This window comes from Bufo bufo, chromosome 8, assembly GCF_905171765.1.
Source record: "Bufo bufo chromosome 8, aBufBuf1.1, whole genome shotgun sequence".
Lineage (NCBI taxonomy): Eukaryota > Metazoa > Chordata > Amphibia > Anura > Bufonidae > Bufo > Bufo bufo.
The window spans coordinates 125,217,034-125,240,741 of NC_053396.1; the positions used below are offsets into that span (position 1 = coordinate 125,217,034).

Genomic DNA, 23,708 nt, shown 5'->3' on the forward strand with positions numbered 1-23,708 from the left:
ATAAAGGGAACACAAAAATAACACATCCTAGATCTGAATTAATTAAATATTCTTCTGAAATACTTAGTTCTTTACATAGTTGAATGTGCTGACAACAAAATCACACAAAAATAAAAAAAGGGAAATCAAATTTTTCAACCCATGGAGGTCTGGATTTGGAGTCACACTCAAAATTAAAGTGGAAAAACACACTACAGGCTGATCCAACTTTGATGTAAAGTCCCTAAAACAAGTCAAAATGAGGCTCAGTGGTGTGTGTGGCCTCCACGTGCCTGTATGACCTCCCTACAACGCCTGTGCATGCTCCTGATGAGGTGGTGGACGGTCTCCTGAGGGATCTCCTCCCAGACCTGGACTTAAGCATCTGCCAACTCCTGGACAGTCTGTGGTGCAATGTGACGTTGGTGGATAGAGCGAGACATGATGTCCCAGATGTGCTCAATTGGATTCAGGTCTGGGGAACGGGCCAGTCCATAGCATCAATGCCTTCGTCTTGCAGGAACTGCTGACACACTCCAGCCACATGAGGTCTAGCATTGTCTTGCATTAGGAGGAACCCAGGGCCAACCGCACCAGCATATGGTCTCACAAGGGGTCTAAGGATCTCATCTCGGTACCTAATGGCAGTCAGGCTACCTCTGGCGAGCACATGGAGGGCTGTGCGGCCCTCCAAAGAAATGCCACACCACACCATTACTGACCCAATGCCAAACCGGTCAGGGTGGAGGATGCTGCAGGCAGCAGAATGTTCTCCACGGCGTCTCAAGACTCTGTCACGTCTGTCACATGTGCTCAGTGTGAACCTGCTTTCATCTGTGAAGAGCACAGGGCGCCAGTGGCGAATTTGCCAATTTTGGTGTTCTCTGGCAAATGCCAAACGTCCTGCACGGTGTTGGGCTGTAAGCACAACCCCCACCTGTGGACGTCGGGCCCTCATATCACCCTCATGGAGTCTGTTTCTGACCGTTTGAGCAGACACATGCACATTTGTGGCCTGCTGGAGGTCATTTTGCAGGGCTCTGGCAGTGCTCCTCCTGTTCCTCCTTGCACAAAGGCGGAGGTAGCGGTCCTGCTGCTGGGTTGTTGCCCTCCTACGGCCTCCTCCACGTCTCCTGATGTACTGGCCTGTCTCCTGGTAGCGCCTCCATGCTCTGGACACTACGCTGACAGACACAGCAAACCTTCTTGCCACAGCTCGCATTGATGTGCCATCCTGGATAAGCTGCACTACCTGAGCCACTTGTGTGGGTTGTAGACTCCGTCTCATGCTACCACTAGAGTGAAAGCACCGCCAGCATCCAACCCATGGAGGTCTGGATTTGGAGTCACACTCCACACTCCAGGAAGCATAGGAACTGAGAAGTGGTCTGTGGTTACCACCTGCCGAACCACTCCTTTTATTGGGGGTGTCTTGCTAATTGCCTATAATTTCCACCTGTTGTCTATCCCATTTGCACAACAGCATGTGAAATTGATTGTCACTCAGTGTTGCTTCCTAAGTGGACAGTTTGATTTCACAGAAGTGTGATTGACTTGGAGTTACATTGTGTTGTTTAAGTGTTCCCTTTATTTTTTTGAGCAGTGTATATGCAAGTATTCATAGAACTAATTCTATGGGGGACATCCAAATCATTCCAGGACACCTAACCCAAAAGGTTGCTCTATGGAAATACAGATAAAGAGATTTTAAATATCTATAAATGTCTCTAGTTGTGTATTTACATACAGGGGAACCATGCCATGAATAGGATTTACCATTTCATCGGCCAAGATGCCATTAATGCCATTTTCATACAGAGAGATCATCCAGTTGAGGCCTCTGACTTGATAATCTCTCAGTGTTCCTCGTTTCACATCTGCGCGACAAATATTTCAAAATGAGATGACATGAGAAAAAAACAGATAATGACACAATAAACACCGATGACAAGTGTCAGACCATAGAAAATCTAAAAGGGGAGGATTGTGAACCTTCTTATTCCATTTGGTTTCCCCAATTAACCAGTGCAATATTGTTTTTCACCAGATGGAAAACTACTTTGTTTATCCGGGACTACAATATTGATGGTCTACCCTTAGGACAAGTCATCTACATCAGATCAGTAGGGGTTTGATCAAATGACTGAATTACTCTCCAGCTAGTGTCCGGCCACCTTCACAGGTAACCAGGCACAGCTTGGTACTTTAAGTAGTGGCTGTGCCTAGTAGTGCAGCTCATGGGCACTTGTTGGAGCACCGTGGTTCATGCAGTCAGCTGATGGGCGCCGGTAGGCTATCATACTCATGGACTGCTTAGAACATTACAGGGGATGGCCCATCTAGGACACTGATGGCATATGGTTATGATATGCCATCAATGTCAGAAAGGTGTGGGTCCCACCTCTGGGACCTGCTCCTATTTAGAGAATGGGGTCCCCGAAGTGAAGGAGAGCACACCATGCATGTGTGGCGTGCTCTCCATTCATCGGTATGGGAGTTCCGAAAATAGTCATGAGTGCGCTCAGCTACTTTCAGAAGTTCCATAGCAGTGAACAAAGGGTGCCTTGCATTAAATATACATACTCAGTATGGTCAATACCCCCAGCAAATGTCTTGAAGAAACAAAAGGGGTCATTTATTATACTGAAATACGCCTATATTGGGAATATTTTTCGGGCGCAGATGGTGGCACAACAGTTAGCTGCGCCACAATCTGCGACTTCTCCCCGCTTACACTAGGTCTAAAAAAGTGGGCGGACAAGGCGGCATGTCTTATTTATCATTTCTACACCTGTTTTAGGTGTAGAAAATGGTCTAGATGTAAGGGAAGCTGTCTTACATTTAGACTGGCACTGGATGCGCCGAAGTTATGAAGAGGCCTGTTCCGATCCACCGATAGTGCAGGGGCTTTATCAAGACCGGTTTCTAAAACGCCAGTCTTAATAAATGATCCCCTAAGTAACTAAAATTAAACTGTTTTCTCAGAAGTCATGCATTGCAGGAAATCCCAAACGAGAAAGAACAAGAAGACACTAAGCACATTCCAAATATCTGATGAATATTAAGTTCTGAAACAGGAAGGAAATTTACAAAGGTCTTCTCAGATTGAAGACAGCGTGATCAAACCTATAGGTTCAAGATATGGGGTAAGAGAAATGAAATGTAAAATAATAAAATTAGTATCTGCTGGAATAAATCTTAGCGCCTGCCTGAGTGCTGCTTAATCTTTGTGTGGGTTTGGTTTTGCACAGCAGATCTGCAACAGCAGATTTATTTCACATTATCTTTTGTAGAGAAAAGCTTTCTCCTGCTGTCTTGGAGGGTGCAGATGCACCTTCAATAGCTGTCCACCAAACCACCTCTCAACTCCCCTATACATACTCAACAGACAGTTACAGTACCTCTTCCAAATGCCCTGAGCTGAGCATGAATGTGTTTTCAATGCTGCCAGACACCTCTGGTGGTTCATCTCCCGGGATAACAAAAGGATTGGGTGCAGAAATTCCAAAAGTGCACAAAAAACTTTTTTGTGAAATTTAACACCACAATTAAAGTCGATAAAACAAAATATCCAGCTTAAATACCAGAAAGATTAGTCTTAAAAAATATACTGCATTCTTCGGACTATAAGACGCACTTTTTTAAAAGTGAGGGAGAAGTGGCAGTGCGTCTTATAATCCGAAAGGTACTGACAGTCATCAGCATGTGGGAGGCACGGGGATGTGAGGGAAGCGCTGCGCTGGCTGTCCGCACCCTCCCTGAGCGGGCCCCGCTCTGAACTGTGTCCTGAATGTGTACAGCATCAGGATGTAGTGCACGTAGGCAAGCAATATGATCTGACGCTGTGCGACATCAGATCACAGTGGAGCGTGGGCCAGAAGAACACCAGGGACCAGTGAATGAGTGAGTGGCAGCAGCCTCCGGAGCAAGTAAGGTAAGTTTATGCTGAGGCTGATGGGGTCTGATCTGAGGTCTGAAAGGGGTTTGATCTGAGGTCTGATGGGGATCTGATCTGAGGCTGATGGGGTCTGATTTGCAGCTGATGAGGGTTTGATCTGAGGCCGAAAGGGGGTCTGATCTGAGGCCGACGGGGGTCTGATCTGAGGCCGACGGGGGTCTGATCTGAGGCTGATGGAGGACTGTTTTAATATGGGAGTCTGACTGACGTGTTTAGTCACATGACCTTCCATCAGCGGCCATCTTATGTTGTAAAATTATTTTTATTGAGTTTCTTTGATGGACACTATGCTTTGTCACAAATGATGAAAACATTATGCATTATAACAAGTAGGTATATAACATTACATTACTTCTGTGTAGTCGTACATTGAGGTGACAGAATCTATTACAGAAAGCAGTATCAAGAGTCTGTACATTACTATATATTTTTACAAAATTGCTATATGGTAATTCGAACCGGTCATGAACAAGGTGAATGAAAGTTTAAAGGGACACTGACAGGCCCTATAAACATATTTAGTTATTCCTATGCAGTCATAGATCTATTAAAGTGTATTCCAATGATATAAGAGTACCCCCTGTCCGCATTGCAAACCATGTAAAAACCACTTTATATTCATCTGTCAATCACATTTCTTTATGCCCAAGGGGCGTTTTTTCTCCTACCTTCGTGCCCAGCCCCGCCTCAACTGTCGCTTCCTAGCGCCGCCCAGCTCATTATTATTTACTGCGCTGGGCGGCTCTTACATTCCCCGATCCTGTCATTTGCCGCGCATGCCCGATAGATACTTATGGGCATCGGCCTCAATCGGACCATCTGTGCATGCGCCGGCACCCTCCCAAGCCTGTAATTGAATCCAGCGCTCTTCTCTCGGGGGCTGGATTCAATTACAGGCTTGGGAGGGTGTCGGCGCATGCGCAGATGGTCCGATTGAGGCGATGCCCATAAGTATCTATCGGGCATGCGCGGCAACCGACAGGATCGGGGAATGTAAGAGCCGCCCAGCGCAGTGAATAATAATGAGCTGGGCGGCGCTAGGAAGCGACAGTTGAGGCACGGCTGGGCACGAAGGTAGGAGAAAAAACGCCCCTTGGGCATAAAGAAATGTAAAAAAACGCCCCTTGGGCATAAAGAAATGTGATTGACAGATCAATATAAAGTTGTTTTTACATGGTTTACAATGCGGACAGGGGGTACTCTTATATCATTGGAATACACTTTACTAGATCTATGACTGCATAGGAATAACTAAATATGTTTATAGGGCCTGTCAGTGTCCCTTTAAGTATAGGGGGGGAGGGAAAGCGAAAGGGAAGGAGGACCTTCGAAGGTACAGGCGGTCAGAAGGCACGTTTTGGTTGTAGGTAGTGTGCAACAACATGTGAAGCATTGCATAAAGTGGCATTGCGAAACTGTAACTTAGTTGGGATGAGTGATTCATAGAGTGTTATAAGTGTATGTCAATGAGGGGTTCTATCTATACACAAAAAAGCATATAGCATACCGGATGCCAGAGATCTATTATCGCTTTATATGTCCTGCAATTTTTTCCAGGGTCCCCAAATATTCTCAAATTTATGAGCTGTGCGGGAGTCCCAGTGTGCTATCTGTTCTAGGCGATATAACTGATCACACTTCTGAATCCAATGTGGCTTTGTGGGAGGGTCCATAGACTTCCAACTTACTGCAATCAACAACCTAGCTGCCGCTAACAGAATAGTGCATAAGGTACGTGTAGGACTTGGGCATTTAAGATCATTGTATAGCCCAAAAAGGCACAACTTCGGGGATGCAGTGATATTAATTTTTAATTTTGAGGCCTGAAATAGTTTTGCAGACAAGTTGCCAATAGGGTTTAATTTTATCACAGGTCCACCAAATGTGACCATGAGTGCCCACTTCACCTCTACATCTCCAACACTCCGGGGTGACATCTGGAAACATGCGGCTGAGGCGATGTGGTGTGTAGTACCATTGTGATAGTATCTTATAGCTGTTTTCCTGTAGTCTGGCGCACCTGGATACCCTGGATGGGTTTAATAGTGCACTTTTGATTTCATTGGGGGTAAATGTGATGTCAAGATTTTTTTCCCAACGGGTAATATAAGGTTGAGTGTCAGAACCAATTAGGGATAGTAGAAGATTGTATAATTTTGATATTTTGCCTTTTGGCTCTTTGACTTGTAAAGCCAATTTTTCGAACAGGGAATGCTCTGTAGGGTCGGATAACCTCAATAGGTGTTTTTTCATACATTGACTAAAATGCGCCAAATGCAAAGTAGACAAGCCAGCCATTAAAGGATGGTCCTGCAGGGTTTCAATTGACGGGACATCATTGTCTGGGCATATGTCAAGGGCTGGGGATGACATATTTTTTGCTCTCTCTGGTAGAGTTTCCTGAAAATGAGTAGTAATGAGGAGTTGAGAAATACATCTCTTACTTGTAATAATACTTGAAAGTTCGGAGATATTTGTGACAACCAATTTGAATCCCTCCACACCCGTAGTGTATAACCGGTGATGGGGCTGCGAGAACGTATTATGTTATTCATATGGCGGCGGTCTAAAAAGAGCAGGGAGATGATCGGGAGGGAAGATATGCTATTCTCAACTACAGGGTGGGCCATTTATATGGATACACCTTAATAAAATGGGAATGGTTGGTGATATTAACTTCCTGTTTGTGGCACATTAGTATATGTGAGGGGGAAACTTTTCAAGATGGGTGGTGACCATGGCGGCCATATTGAAGTCGGCCATTTTGAATCCAACTTTAGTTTTTTCAATAGGAAGAGGGTCATGTGACACATCAAACTTATTGGGAATTTCACAAGAAAAACAATGGTGTGCTTGGTTTGAACGTAACTTTATTCTTTCATGAGTTATTTACACGTTTCTGACCACTTATAAAATGTGTTCAATGTGCTGCCCATTGTGTTGGATTGTCAATGCAACCCTCTTCTCCCACTCTTCACACACTGATAGCAACACCGCAGGAGAAATGCTAGCACAGGCTTCCAGTATCCGTAGTTTCAGGTGCTGCACATCTCGTATCTTCACAGCATAGACAATTGCCTTCAGATGACCCCAAAGATAAAAGTCTAAGGGGGTCAGATCGGGAGACCTTGGGGGCCATTCAACTGGCCCACGACGACCAATCCACTTTCCAGGAAACTGTTCATCTAGGAATGCTCGGACCTGACACCCATAATGTGGTGGTGCACCATCTTGCTGGAAAAACTCAGGGAACGTGCCAACTTCAGTGCATAAAGAGGAAAACACATCATCATGTAGCAATTTCGCATATCCAGTGGCCTTGAGGTTTCCATTGATGAAGAATAGCCCCACTATCTTTGTACCACATATACCACACCATACCATCAATTTTTTTGTTCCAACAGTCTTGGAGGGATCTATCCAATGTGGATTAGTGTCAGACCAATAGCGGTGGTTTTGTTTGTTAACTTCACCATTCATATAAAAGTTTGCCTCATCACTGAACAAAATCTTCTGCGTAAACTGAGGGTCCTGTTCCAATTTTTGTTTTGCCCATTCTGCAAATTCAGTGCGCCGATTTGGGTCATCCTTGTTGAGATGCTGCAGTAGCTGGAGTTTGTAAGCGTGCCATTTGTGAGTAGCTAATATCCGCCGAAGGGATGTTCGACTAATGCCACTCTCCAGTGACATGCAGCGAGTGCTACGCTGTGGGCTCTTGCTGAATGAAGCTAGGACAGCCACTGATGTTTCTTCATTAGAGACAGATTTCATGCGTCCACATTTTGGCAAATCCAACACTGAACCAGTTTCACGAAACTTAGCAAGCAGTTTGCATGGGAGATGGGTGGTCTCGTAGGGCAGGGCTGGCCAACCTGCGGCTCTCCAGCTGTTGCAAAACTACAACTCCCAGCATGCCCAGACTGCCTACAGCTATCAGCCTACAGCAGGGCATGGTGGGAGTTGTAGTTTTACAACAGCTGGAGAGCCACAGGTTGGCCAGCCCTGTCGTAGGGTCTTGCATTGAAATCTGCTGCAATGACCCGGTTACTGCGTTCACTAGACATCAACACAATTTCTATCCGCTCCTCACGTGTTAACCTCGGCGACATGTCAATGGCTGTAAACAAAGAGAAACTTGTAAATAACTCATGAAAGAATAAAGTTACGTTAAAACCAAGCACACCATTGTTTTTCGTGTGAAATTCCCAATAAGTTTGATGTCACATGACCCTCTTCCTATTGAAAAAACAAAAGTTGGATTCAAAATGGCCGACTTCAAAATGGCCACCATGGTCACTACCCATCTTGAAAAGTCCCCCCCCCTCACATATACTAATGTGCCACAAACAGGAAGTTAATATCACCAACCATTCCCATTTTATTAAGGTGTATCCATATAAATGGCCCACCCTGTACTATGTCTAATCGATTTTCGAGTGGTCTCAGCCAGTCCAGGCACCTAGAGCACACTATCGGTTTGTGATATGTGTATAGATCCGGTACCCCAAGGCCTCCCGCTGCAGGGCGCTGGATTATTTGTTTATACGACAGTCTAGCTTTTCTACCCCCCCCAAAGGAATCTCGAGAATTTTTTTTGCAGTTTTGTAAAATATTCTTTAGGAATTGGTATTGGTACAGCTTGGAGGTAATATAGTATAGTGGGCATAAGTATGGACTTAATTAACACTCTACGGCCGAACCAGGAGACAAATGGTATATTCCATGAGCTTATCAGCGGCCATCTTATGGACAGCACCTCTGTGTGCACAGCACAGAAGATCTGACTAACAAGGGGACATGAAATATAGAAAATGGCACAGAATATCAACAAAGGTTATATTAGTAAGTCTCATATATTCATCTTACATACACATTGGGCACAAGTAGCCAGAAGTGACCAACCCCTTTAAACAAAATGTCCATCCTCTAAACCACCAAATCTACAAAAAATTCATACAAATGGCACATTAAATCAGTTTTCCAGCATGCAGATATGGATGACCTATCCTCAGGCAGGAGTAAGGGGTGTAATGTTCACTGTGCAGTGAATGGGAGCAGAGATGCAATGAGCCATCATGGCTACTTCTGCTTCTAACTCCGTCCACTGTTTCGTTTCCAGCACTGGTGGCTGATCTCGGGGGTGCCGGGTGTCGGACCCCCTCTGATCTGATATTTATACCCTATCCTCAAGAAAGGTCATCAATATCTATCAGCTGAAAAAATGCTTTAAAGGGAACCTGTCACCGGGATTTTGTGTATAGAGCTGAGGACATGGGTTGCTAGATGGCCCCTAGCACATCTGCAATACCCAGTCCCCATAGCTCTGTGTGCTTTTATTGTAAAAAAAACCGATTTGATACATATGCAAATTAACATAAAAGAGTCATATCTTACTTGTGTGACCAGAGAAGAGTCGTATTTTCAAGCTCTGACTCATCTCAGGTTAATTTGCATATGCTTCAAATCGGGTTTTTTTACACAATAAAAGCACACAGAGCTATGGGGACTGGGTATTGCGGATGTGCTAGGGGCCATCTAGCAACCCATGTCCTCAGCTCTATACCCAAAATCCCGGTGACAGGTTCCCTTTAAGGCCAGTTTCACACATTTCCTGGACCAACTGCGACTTAGCTAAACCAAACTCACAGTGTCATAGTGATTTAGGATGCTGTAAGTTCCAACCACACCACTGCTCTAACGACCTGTACTCACTTATCAGTACAGTTTTTGTAAATGTACATTTACTCTCTCCATGCTCGTCAGGGTGGATCACCCACAAGCGGAGCAGTGTGCCCAGAGCCAATCAGATATGTTATATGCTATATCAAACACCGCCTTTCCATGTCTTGTACTTAAAACTAGTACTTATCCTGAGGATAGGTCATCAATATTAAAGGTAACATAGTAACATAGTTTATAAGGCCGAAAAAAGACATCTGTCCATCTAGTTCGGCCTGTTATCCTGCAAGTTGATCTCGGGACTTTTAATATTGATGACCTATCCTCAGGATAGGTCGTCAATATCAGAACAGTGGGGGTCCGACGCCCGGCACCCCTGCCAAACAGATGTATGAGGAGACGGTGTGCGCAGTGTGCACGTGCCGTCTCCCTTTCTGCTGCTGCTATGTCTATGGCAAACCGATCTGATATTGATAACCTATCCTGAGGATAGGTCATCAATATTAAAAGCCCAGAGAACCCCTTTAATTCCCGGATAACCCCTTTAAGCGCAGATTGCCCTTACAATGGGGTATTGCATTACTTCACTGGCACAATAAATGGGCATCAATCTTTGTGCTATTTTCAATACAAAACGTTGTTAATAAGGTTAAAAAAACAATGGACAGATGCAGGATAGGGGAAGTGTTTGATTGGTGGGGGTCCAACCACTGGACCCCCTGCCAATAATGAGAATGGGGTCCGTGTTCCTAAATTTGAATGCAGCAGAAGACATGAATGTGCGTTGCTGCTCCATTCAACTCTATGGGGCTGCTGAAGATAACTGAGCGCTTGTACTCGGCTATCTCTGACCGTCCCATACAGCCAAGTGCATGCCTGTCTGCCGCTCCATATAAACGGAACAACGCGGCCTCCGTTCTCGTGATCAGCTGGGGCCTCAGCAGTCATACCCCTGCCAATAAGACATTAATCCCCTATCCTGAGGATAGGGGATACGTTGTTGTAATGGGACAACCCCTTTAATGTGACTGGAATATTAGCCAAGATGTAGCTCAAATTAAGTACATGACAAATAAGTGATCTACAAAGTAAATTCTGCACAAGACCGTAACATACATGAAGGTGATTCTTCGAATCGCACACACACATTGGAGGTTTTGCGACTTTCAGACAGCAGTTCTTCATCTTCTTCTTGCTCTGTGCGTCGGTGTCGATTGCTAAATTTTAAAGACATGGACAGAAATATTAGAAAATTGTGCTCAGTCTGTTTCATTGCATTGGTGAAATAGGAAAGGAGGTGAGAAGCCATGTGCATACTCTCCAACAGACAACAAACTCTGTTTCTCATCCTTCTTTGTCCTGGGGCGTCCTAATTTCACTTTCAGTGGAGAAGTGGGAGACTTTTGTGAAGCCGGCTGAATGAAATGTGCAAACAGCTCTGTCTGCTTCAGGAGGAACTCGAATCTTTTAGAACGATCTGTTTTCTACAAAGAAATTAAAAAGGAGATTTTTTGTGAAACTCACCTGTAAAATCTTTTTCTCGTCTTTTCCATTGGGGGACACAGACCATGCGTATAGCCTAGGTCATTACTAGGAGGACACACTATGCAAATAAAAAAGAGAGCTCCTCCTCCATGGGCTATACCCCCATGCTCCACCGGGAGGACCCCAGTGCGTGCAAAAGCAGTAGGAGAATGAGACAAAAAAATAAATACAGAGACCAGAACAAAGGAATACCGCCATCGGACCGTTAACCATGAGGTCCCGAAGAACTAAACCAACCCCTCCTGCAACAGGCAAGAATGGGTGGGAGCTGTGTCCCCCAATAGAAAAGACAAGAAAAAGATTTTACAGGTGAGTTTCACCAAAAATCTCCTTTTCTCGCACATTTCATTGGGGGACACAGACCATGGGATGTCCCAGAGCAGTCCATGGGGTGGGAAAAAGATCAGCACCTCCAGGGGGAAACGTCCAACGGTCAAACAGGAACCACCGCCTGCAATACCTTGCGCCCAAGGGCAGCATCAGCCGATGCCAAAGAGTGCAGTTGGTAAAACTTTGTAAAAGTATGTAAGGACGACCAGGTGGCCGCCTTACAAATTTGAGATGCCGAGACGCGCCTAGCCCAGGAGGCCCCCACCGCCCTGGTGGAGTGCGCAGTAACCTCAGCTGGGGGAACCCTGCCACGGGAACAACATAGAGGAGGGGGAAGTCTTGCCACGGGGACACCAGAGTGTCCACCCCGTCCGTACGCCTCCGGATCCCGAGCATTGGCCAGGAATGTGGGAACCTTGTTGTTGAGCCTGGACGCCATCAAGTCCACGTCCGGGCGGCCCCAACGGCGACAGACGTCCTCGAATACCTCCGGATGTAAAGACCACTCTCCCGGATCCACTGTGTTGCGACTGAGAAAGTCCGCCTTCCAATTGTCGACCCCTGGGATGTACACGGCCGACAGTACTGGAACATGAGTCTCCGCCCACTGGAGGATCCTTTCCGCCTCCTGCGATACCGCCCGGCTGCGGGTCCCGCCCTGATAGTTGATGTAAGCTACATCTGTGGCATTGTCCGACTGGACCCTTACTGACTGACCTGCTAGGAGAGGAGTCCAATGAGAAAGGGAGAGGAAAATTGCTCTGAGCTCCAGCACATTGATCGGAAGGCAGACTTCTGTTGCCGATCAAACCCCCTGAACCGTCTGGGCCTGGAGAACGCCACCCCCAACCCAGGAGACTGGTGTCGGTGGTGACGACCGTCCAGGAGATCGGAAGGAAGGACCTCCCTGAAGTCAGGACCTCCCTGAAGTCAGGACCTCCCTGAAGTCAGGACCTCCCTGAAGTCAGGTTCTGAGGGGACAGCCACCAAGGGAGTTCTACACGAACCCGAGGAGGCAGGCGGACCCGAGAGTCCAGACCGCGCAATGTCCTGTCCCAAAAGGACAGGATCGCCCGCTGCAGAGGCCGAGTGTGAAACTGGGCAAAGGGGACGGCCTCGAAGGAGGCCACCATAAGCCCCAGAACCTCCATGCACTCCCGCATGGAGAGACGTCGGGAGTGCAGGAGGCGAGACACCGACTCCTGTATCCGAGAGGACTTGGGAACTGGAAGGAATATCCGAGCTGCCGTGGTGTCCATAATCATCCCTAGGAAGGTCACTCTCTGAGAGGGATGAAGAGAGGACTTCTGGAAATTGATCAGCCAGCCGAACTGTTCCAGAGTCTGAACAGGGAGGGAGCCTTTATCAGTATGTCGTCCAGGTAGGGCAACAGAAATATGTCCCTGGTACGGCAAAGCGCCAAGATCCTCGGGAATACCCGAGGGGCTGTCGCCAGCCCAAAGGGAAGGGCGACAAACTGGTAATGCTGTCCGCCGACAGCGAAGCGCAGGAATCTGTGGTGAGATTCTGCGATAGGGACATGCAGATAGGCGTCTTGGATGTCCACAGACGCGAGGAACTCCCCTGGAAGAAGAGAAGCAATAACGGAGTGGAGGGATTCCATCCGGAACCTCCGCACCCGCAGGGACCTGTTTAATAGCTTCAGGTCTGGGACCGGACGCACCGATCCCTCCTTCTTTGGCACAACGAATAGGTTGGAGTAGAAACCTGTGCCTTGTTCCTCTAGGGGGACTTGGACAATCACTCCCCTGTCCAAAAGGGAAGAGACCGCTTGCAAAAGGCATGAGGCCCGGACCGGATCCCCCGGAACCCGAGAAGGGAAGAAACGCTCCGGAGGCCTAGAAGCGAATTCTATTTTGTAACCGGAAGTTACAATTTCCAGGGCCCAGGCGTCCTGGATGTGAGCTCTCCAAACCTGTTGAAAGGAGAGCAGTCGGCCCCCCACCGCAAGAGGTGGGGGCTCCCCTTCAGGCGGAGGACTGCTTGGGGGCTGATTGTGCCCACGGGCGCCAGGAAGGTTGGGGCTTAAAGGTAGCCTTCTTGCGGGTGTCCTGAGAGCCACCCGGGAAGGGGGCCGCCGCAAACCTAGAAGAGGAGAAGCGACTAAAGGACTGGTTCCTAGAACCGGAGGACTGAGCTCCGAAGGTGCGCTTGGATCTATATTGGGGCAGGTTGGTGCTCTTGCCTCCCGTCGCATCCAAGATGATCTCGTCCAGCTTAGCACCAAAAAGCCTGGAACCCGCAAAGGAGAGGTTAGTGAGGGAACGCTTGGAGGAAGCGTCAGCGTCCCAAACCTTCAACCAGATCTCTCTGCGCTGAGTGACCGAGAGGGCCAAAACACGCGCAAAGAGAATGCTAACATCAAAGGAAGCTGCACAGAGGAACTTCGTCGTCTGAGACATCTGGAGGACAAAGTTCAAGGTGTCCGCAGAGGCATCCTGCTCTGCAAGGTCCTGATGGTGGCGCTGCAACCATACCGAAAGCGCTCTGGATGCCCAGGCCGAGGCGAAAGCGGGCCGCAGGCCTGTGCCTGCCAGAGTGAAGATGGCTTTTGAAAGAGAATCCAAACACCTGTCAACCGAGTCCCGTAGAGAGGAACCGTCTAAGACAGGTATGGCCGTATTCTTAGCCAATCTGGCCACCAGCGGGTTGACCTTAGGAGGGGAAGACCACTGCTGCACATTTTCTCCCGGAAATGGATAAAAAGTATCCATGCGTTTCGTGGCAGAAAATCGGTGATTAGGGCGGTCCCAGGCCTTAGAAAGGACCTTGTCGAATTCGCCATGGATGGGGAATACAACCGTTTGTGGTTTCCTAGAATGGAAAAGAGGGAATTCCTGGCTACTAGTGGAAGGAGATTCCCCCTGGATATCAAAAGTGTCCCGGACCGCCGCCACCAAGTCTGCCACCATGGTGGACAGCTTGGGCGAGGGTTCCAGCTCTGTGTCCTCATCCGAGCTGGATCTTTCCCCTTCCGACCTATGGTCCCTGCGAGGAGGGAAGGTGTCTGAACGTGCCTCCAGGCGAGGAGGGGAAGCAGAGTCATCCGAGGAGGGATGCTGCTGCGTACGCTGCCTCTTAGCGGCCGAGCATCCTCTGTGGGAACCACTGGGAGGTGGAGTGGTGTTAGCCACAGGATCCGTGGTCGCCATGCGTTCCACGAAAGCCATGGCAGCCCGAGAAACTTGGGCTAAATCAGCGGCTGTCCTAGATATGGCAGAGGCCCATGCGGGTTCCGCGGGCTCCGAAGGGGCGGAAGGAGGACTGGGCTGAGTGAGAGGAGGAGGAGGAGGGGGAGGATGATCCTGTCCAGAGGCAAGGCAAGAGTCACACGATCCAGTGACCGATAGTGGCAAACAGCAGACCTTACATGACCCCAGTGGGGCCTGAGGAGCGCCTTGGAGGATTTTTGGGGGGCCCCAGGTTTTGGCATGATGGCGACAATCCCAGAAAAGAAAAAAAGGTCAGAGTCTCCTACCCTTCCTGCAGCAAGCTGAGGTCTAAATAAACTGTCCTACCGCGACCCGTGAGGAGCAGTTGGGAGCAGCCACGGGTGGAGAAGCGCTGAGACGGAATGGAAGCGCCGGAGCTGAAGAAATAGGGCTCCGCCCACCAATCGCATCAAGGATGGCGAGAAACCCGCGCGCGGGAAGTATGAAAAAAAAAAAACGCCCCGACGCCAAAAACGGCGTAGCGGGGGTTAAGGATAGAGCCGCGGCCGCCGGAGGGGTAGGAGAACAGAGCGGCGCAGGTTAGTGTACTGCTGTGGGAGAAGGCCGAGGAAGCTGCCACTTCTGAAAAACGATTGCCCCAAGACAGGAATCCTTCCCCCCCTTCAACACCACCCACCCAAGCGGGCCCTAAGTGTCACACAGGGTGACAGAGGGAGGGCAGGGGGTTCTGCAGGAGTGTCGCATATACTTATCTGCGTCCTGTAGTCTTCGCCCTCTGCTCCACACCAGCGGGGTTCACCTCTTCAGTCAGCTGGCACAAGGAGTGGCAGTGATCTGGTAGGAGGGCAGGAGTAGGTGACCCCGGATCGGTAGGCCGCCGGAGCTGCAGGTCGAGCCCGGATCCACTTATCTTCTTGGGGAAGGGGGAGGGGGGAGGTAGCCGGGGACGCCAATTCGACCCCGACGCTCGCTCCACTGAGAGACCAGGGAAGCAAAATGCGACCCTGTGTCCTCTTGCTGAAAAAAATAAAAACAGGAGTAGAGAGTCTTAGAAATGGCACCTCCTTATCCGACACTAAGCAAAGACTGGGGTCCTCCCGGTGGAGCATGGGGGTATAGCCCGTGGAGGAGGAGCTCTCTTTTTTATTTGCATAGTATCTCCTCCTACTAATGATCTAGGCTATACCCATGGTCTGTGTCCCCCAATGGAATGTGCGAGAAAAAATATGACGTTATTTCCAGCTTTAAAGTAACACTTTCTTCAATTTTTGTATATTGATATTTCCTGAACTAGAAATTGGTGCTCTTGGCATATAAATGATTGTGTTGCCCATAATATAAGAGTTCAAGAGACTATATTCTCATAACTCTGTGTTATGCCTTTGCTCTGTTATTCCTTCTAGAAGTTTATGAATATATTGACAACGGGGTCTTTGGGGATGTCCCTATACTCTCTGACACGGTATTACACGGCGACAAGTGTCATCCGACTTCTTGTCGCAGAAAAGTCGCGCAACATTTTTTATAATAATAGTCAATGTTGAATTTTTGTGTGATTGTGGTGTCGCAGTGTGACACCATTGACTGCTGCAGTGTAGTTGCACCCTTTTTGTCGCACGACACATGTCGCCATGAGGCCCTGGCCTTAGACTGGGTATGGACATACCCCTTTGACAAGGGGGATAGTAACAGCCTGATGTCAATTTATTTAGAAGCATTCAAGAGGAATAAGAGAGGAACACCACAACATAATAAATACACAAGTATGTACTACCACAGAAAGGAGAGGTGACAGCTCCTCTTTAAGGCTATGGCTACACGGCGACATGTGTCGCACGACAGCAAGTTGTCCGACAAAAAGACTACAGCTACATTGCGACATGTGACATGCTGTGACTTCAATGCGACAGTCCCACAAAACTCTGACTTGAACGGATTTTTCTGCGACTGTCACGTCGCAGTCGCACGATTGCAACACCATTTTTCCTGCCATCTTCACAGGACAGACACAACGGAAAAAAACAAGATAAAGAAATAACTAATTAACCGCCTCCGGACCGCCTAACGCAGGATCGCGTCCGGAGGCGGCAGCCCTGCGCAGAGTCACGCATATACGCATCATCTCGCGAGACGCGAGATTTCCTGTGAACGCGCGAACACAGGCGCGCGCGTTCACAGGATCGGAAGGTAAGCGAGTGGATCTCCAGCCTGCCAGCGGCGATTGTTCGCTGGCAGGCTGGAGATGCGATTTTTTTAACCCCTAACAGGTATATTAGACGCTGTTTTGATAACAGCGTCTAATATACCTGCTACCTGGTCCTCTGGTGGTCCCTTTTGTTTGGATCGACCACCAGAGGACACAGGCAGCTCAGTAATAAGTAGCACCAAACACCACTACACTACACCCCCCCCTGTCACTTATTAACCCCTTATTAACCCCTGATCACCCCATATAGACTCCCTGATCACCCCCCTGTCATTGATCACCCCCCTGTCATTGATCACCCCCCTGTAAGGCTCCATTCAGACGTCCGTATGTTTTTTACGGATACACGGATACATGGATCGTATCTGCAAAACACATACGGACGTCTGAATGGAGCCTTATAGGGGGGTGATCAATGACAGGGGGGTGATCACCCCATATAGACTCCCTGATCACCCCCTGTCATTGATCACCCCCCTGTAAGGCTCCATTCAGACGTCCGTATGTTTTTTACGGATCCATGGTTACATAAATCGGATCCGCAAAACACATAGACGTCTGAATGGAGCCTTACAGGGGGGTGATCACCCCATATAGACTCCCTGATCACCCCCCTGTCATTGATCACCCCCCTGTAAGGCTCCATTCAGACGTCCGTATTTTTTCTCTCACCCAGCATGGGTATATGTAAAATGACACCCCAAAAAACATTGCCCAACTTCTCCTGAGTACGGCAATACCACATGTGTGACACTTTTTTGCAGCCTAGGTGGGCAAAGAGGCCCACATTCCAAAGAGCACCTTTCGGATTTCACCGGCCATTTTTTACACATTTTGATTTCAAACTACTTCACAGGCATTTGGGCCCCTAAAATGCCAGGGCAGTATAACTACCCCACAAGTGACCCCATTTTGGAAAGAAGACACCCCAAGGTATTTCGTGATGGGCTAAGTGAGTTCATGGAAGTTTTTATTTTTTGTCACAAATTAGTGGAATATGAGACTTTGTAAGAAAAAATAAAAATAAAAAATCATTATTTTCCGCTAACTTGTGACAAAAAATAAAAAGTTCTATGAACTCACTATGCCCATCAGCGAATACCTTAGGGTGTCTACTTTCCAAAATGGAGTCATTTGTGGGGTGTTTGTACTGTCTGGCCATTGTAGAACCTCAGGAAACATGACAGGTGCTCAGAAAGTCAGAGCTGCTTCAAAAAGCGGAAATTCACATTTTTGTACCATAGTTTGTAAACGCTATAACTTTTACCCAAACCATTTTTTTTTTTACCCAAACATTTTTTTTTTTATCAGACATGTAGAACAATAAATTTAGAGAAAAATTTATATATGGATGTCGTTTTTTTTGCAAAATTTTACAACTGAAAGTGAAAAATTTCATTTTTTTGCAAAAAAAATCATTCAATTTCGATTAATAACAAAAAAAGTAAAAATGTCAGCAGCAATGAAATACCACCAAATGAAAGCTCTATTAGTGAGAAGAAAAGGAGGTAAAATTCATTTGGGTGGTAAGTTGCATGACCGAGCAATAAACGGTGAAAGTAGGGTAGGTCAGAAGTGTAAAAAGTGGCCTGGTCATTAAGGGTGTTTAAGCTAAGGGGGCTGAAGTGGTTAACTTGTTCACATATGTCATTTATTTCAACACAGTGATATGCTGTAAAAGTGGAGATGAAAAATTATCCTTGATTAGAAAAAAAAAGGCTGCTTTGTTCAAGAAACAGTGTCATACAGTTCACAGGTTGTATCTGGCACTGAGCTGCAGTACCACAAATGACCTGTGGACTGGTGTGGCAGTGTTTCTGTCAGTAAGCAGCCATGTTTTTGTAATGCACACCCCTTTTAAAGGGAATCTGGCACCACAGGCTTGGACTATTATCTGCTATAATAAATGAATAGTACAGCAGATAAGGAGTCGACATCAATATATTTTATTTCCCTACTACCCTCCTTACCCCCGCTATCAGGGCTGCTGTGCATGCGCACAGGAGTCCTCTCTTTTATGTTAGCATGGAACAGCAGTCCAGACGTTGCAATGTAGTGCAGCTTTGAGTACTGACAGAGGGGAAATTGGGGGCAGTAGGAAAAAAAAATATAGCGATCTGGACTCCATATCTGCAGTACCAGTCCAGAACCGTGTTGACAGATTTGCATTTAGGGCATCTATTTAAGGCCTCATGCACACAAATGTTGTTTTTTTCCGTGTCCGTTCTGTTTTTTTGCAGATAGGATGCGGACCCATTCATGTCCGCATCAGTATGTCCGTTCTGTTGCCCCGCCCAAAAAATTGTGCATGTCCTTTTTTTTTCTAGTTTGCGGACAAGGATAGGCATTATTATAATGGATCCGCCAAAAAAAGGATGCCATACAGAACGTCATCTGTTTTCTTTTTGCAGATCTGCAATTTGCGGACCGCAAAACCATACGTTCGTGTGCATGTAGCCTAATGCATATATTAGAAAATTCTCCAGGTGTATATGTTTGATGGATGTCTCCTACAGGATTAGTAAATCTGCCCCATTGTTCTACATAAGCCAAAGTCATTAGGACAGGGATCAGCAACAGCATCAGCTGCTGTGAAACCACAACTCCCAGCATGCAACAATGCTCGGCTGGTCTTCTAACTCCCATAGAAGTAAATGGAGCACTTTGGGAGTTGTAATTTCAGAACACCTGGAGTCCCTGAATTAGAACAATCTTTTCTCCAAGGCGCACAGATAATTCAAGAGGTGACTTATCGGGACACGGTCACACATTTTTCCCCACAACAGGTATTGATTGCCGCAATCCCTCTAACAAATAGGGCCACAGTGTCCTGTAAAGCAAAGCAGCTCCTCTGTCTTTATAACGCAGCTCGCCTTGTGATCAAGTCCCTGTGTCCGAGGTGTAACACAGCCCCGCTCACTTCAATTTAGCTACGTTACAATCCAACACTGGTGGAACTATTACCCCCACCAGTCATCCGCTGATAACATACCTAACAAACATGCTATCAATGCATATCATGGACATGGCTTTTATTTCCCTTTTAATTCTTTTTGGTAGTTTGATGAGGTACCACCAGAGGGCAGCAGCATACATCAGTGGGAGAAACAAGGTCATCTGATTTGACATAGGATGCATGTATATCTCTCATTTTAATTGATTTGATCGAAATCAACAAATTACGTGGCCCTGTGCTCTATTCATTTCATTAAAATGGATTTCTTGTTCCTAAAAATCACAGCAATCAATGGGCAGCTTTTAAGACAAATCCAGTAAAGGGTTCAACTAAACCGCAACTTTGGTCTCTCGACAGCTGACGCGCCCAAGGACCACAGTAGGATTGCCGTGTAATGGTGCTAGCGCAGAATGGGGTCGCAGAGTGACCGGAAAATGTGCAGTGACCACAACCCCAGAATCACAAAAAATGCTGCAATTGTGCGATTCTGGCCATTTATTTCTATGCTGGCACCGCTACACTGCGACCCTTGGGCACAACAGCTGTCGGGTGACCATGATCGTCGTGCAGGCGAACCCTAATACATACAAATCCATGTATTTTGGAGGTGTGAAAACATCTACTCATTACAGAACTGAACCGGTCACATTCTCAGGATTCCAAAATGTATTACAGCACATTCACACATGGCAGATACACCGCAGATTTTTACGTAGCAGTCTACGTAGCAGTTATGCTGTAGATTTGAATTTAGCACCACAGATACATTTATTATGTATCTGTGGTGCTAAATTCAAATCTACAGCATAACTCATTTTTGCTGTGGCTCTCCACCGGGGATTTCAACCTCTGCAATTCATGCAATTTTTACCGTGAACCTGCTGCCACATCCACAGCGGAAATTCCAATGTGTCCCATGTGGACATACCCTAAGGGCCCCTGTCACACCGTCAGGATTTGTAAGCCAAATTTAAGATTGGGTCCTCTCCAGTGGAACAGGTACAAATCTTTCCATGATACCTTTTCTCTGCAGGTTCCACTCTTTGACTTAGGCCTCTTTCACACGACCGTATGGCTTTTTCCGAATTTTGCGGTCCGTTTTTCACGGATCCGTTGTTCCGTTTTTTGTTTCCGTTGTGTTTCCGTTTCTGTTCCGTATGCCATGTACAGTATACAGTAATTACATAGAAAAAATTGGGCTGGGCATAAAATTTTCAATAGATGGTCCCGCAAAAACGGAACGGATACGGAAGACATACGGATGCATTTCCGTATGTGTTCCGTTTTTTTTTTGCGGACCAATTGACTTGAATGGAGCCACGGAATGTGATTTGCGGGCAAATATAGGACATGCTCTATCTTTCTACGGAACGGAAAAACGGAATGCATATGGAGTACATTTTGTTTTTTTGTGGAATCATTGAAATGGATGGTTCCATATACGGACCGTATACAAAACGCAAAAAAACGCCAGTAAACGGGAAAAAAAACGGTCGTGTGAAAGAGGCCTTACAAATACTGACCAAATACCGACCGTGTGAAAGAGGCCTTAAGATGGATCATTTTTAGTAGAGTAATGAAACAGAAATACGCCTAAATTAGGTGTATTTCTGATACAGATTACGGCCCAAGGACCTTTGCGCCGCAATCTGCGACTTCTCCCCACTCATGCTAGGTCTAAAAAAGTGGACGTGGCGTGGACGGGGACTAGCCTGTCTCATTTACCATTTTCTACTAATGTTTTAGGCATAGAAAATGGTCTAAATGTAAGACAGCTCGTAAGCTGTCTTCTATTTAGAAGCCGCGCCTCTTCATAACTTCAGAGGATCCACTGCTAGGTAAAGGGCTCATTAAGGCACCATTCAGACGTCCGTAGTGCAATGCGGATCCGCAATACACTCGGCCGGCACCCCCCATCGAACTGCCTATTCTTGTCCGCAATTGCGGACAAGAATAGGACATGTTCTATTTTTTTGCGAAGCCTGGAAGTTCGGGGCCGTGCTCCGGAAATGCGGATGCGGAGAGCGCATAGTGTGCTCTCCGCATCTCTTCCAGCCCCATAGAGAATGAATGGGTCCGCACCCGTTCCCAATATTGCGGAACGGTTGCGGTCCCATTTGCGGACGTGTGAATGGACCCTAAGACTGGCGTCTAAAACGCCTATCTTAATAAATGTGCCCCTAAGCTTTTACATCTCTGTAAATAATAAATCATTTTTTAATGAAACATTGGATTTGTTTGAAAATCAGCACTGCCCAAAAACACTCTGTTTCAGTTTTCTCCAGTTATAAAGTTAGCTCATAAAGAATTTTTACTAGAAGAAATGTCTCATTACCATGTGAAGGATTTAAAGGCTGAAGACAACTTCAGTGCAATTTGTTTTATTGCATGTTACTTATTTTTGGGCCAAAAAAATATTTATTTATTTTTTCAATTGGCCTTCATTAAACATTTTCAGCCTTTTCAGTCATGCGGTTAAGAATCAGATTATTTGCAGACTATGCCTCCCTCCTTAGTGAAGCCTTATCTCTGATCTCCTAACTTCATAAACACTTATTATAGCTAGATTCTTATCAAACTGATAAGGATACAGCTTAAATGAGTGCTTATGAGGTCAGAAGATCAGAGATAAGGCTTCAGCTGACTGAACTCAGAAGGGATAGTTTGCAAAAAGACTGATCTTTAACTGCTCACAAAAACTGCTGAGAAACTTTAACAAAGACCAATTGTAAAAATGATCTGTAGCCCAAAATGAGTAAAAGGCAGTCATAATAAAATTGCCCCAAAGGTGTTCATATTGTTCAAATTTTTGCTCTGTCACATTACTCTGAAGTCACAATACTCTGCCAGATCCATTGCACATCAGACAACAGCAGCACATACCAGATCCTCACAGACAACACTTTTAATGCATTTTTTATGAAAAAAAAATTAAGAGGCCACATTTTGTTTCTTGTGTAATTTGCAGCCATATTTGCAGTAAAATCCTTGAGAAGGATATCCACATGGGCCGGTAATGCTGCAGATACAGCACCAACCACATTTATGAGATCTTCTTCTTAGGCCCCCTGCACACAAACGTGTGCTTCCCGCTGCCGTATTGCGGACCCCCATTACACTGGTGCCGTTCCGTGGCCATTCCGCATTACGGATGTGGACCCATTCACTTGAATGGGTCGGCAAATCCGGAGATGCGGAATGGTGCGGAACGGAAGCATGGAACGGAAGCACTACGGAGTGCTTCCGTGGTGTTTCGTCCCGTACTTCTGTCCCGCAAAATGATAGAACATGTCCTATCTTTTAGTGGAAAAGCCGCGATCCGCTGCGGCTGCCCCACGGACTGTGTTCGTGCATTGCGGCCCGCATTTTGCGGACCGCAGCACGACCACGGGGTGCACGCTTTCGTGTGCAGGGGGCCTTAGGCTGAATGCACACGGCCATGGAACAGGGACGTGAGCTGTCCGTGGTATCCTGGCCTGGCATCCTGCTGACAGCAGGAGAGCACGGCGTCATTGGTTGCTATGACGCCGTGCGCTTCATGCCGCCGCTGCACTACAGTAATACACTCATATGATCTATACGAGTGTATTACTGTAGTGCAGCGGCAGCATGAAGCGCACAGCATCATAGCAACCAATGACGACGTGCGCTCCTGCTGTCAGCAGGATGCCAGGCCGGATACCACGGACCGCTCACGGCCGTGTGCATTCGGCCTTAACCTAACACATGGCTTGCAGCACTTGTTTTGGATCAGGTGAGCTCAGGCTATGCAGTCCTATCTCTGATTCACTACTTTTAGGTGTGTGAAGCTGTAACTGATGCTAAACCAGATGCCTACTTCATGGATTGATGTGCAGGGTC

General features: G+C 46.9%; 1 protein-coding gene across 1 annotated transcript in view; it reads right to left on the minus strand.

Annotated features, from left to right (window-relative positions):
• The window catches only part of SMARCA1 (SWI/SNF related, matrix associated, actin dependent regulator of chromatin, subfamily a, member 1), a 213,767-nt gene that overhangs the window by 167,193 nt on the left and 22,866 nt on the right, over positions 1–23,708 (minus strand). The window contains exons 3-5 of the mRNA XM_040442707.1: positions 10,934–11,100; positions 10,733–10,833; positions 1,756–1,856 (exon numbers count right to left, since the gene is read on the minus strand). Coding sequence (XP_040298641.1) covers positions 1,756–1,856; positions 10,733–10,833; positions 10,934–11,100 — 369 coding nt within the window. The remainder of the gene's footprint in view (positions 1–1,755; positions 1,857–10,732; positions 10,834–10,933; positions 11,101–23,708) is intronic.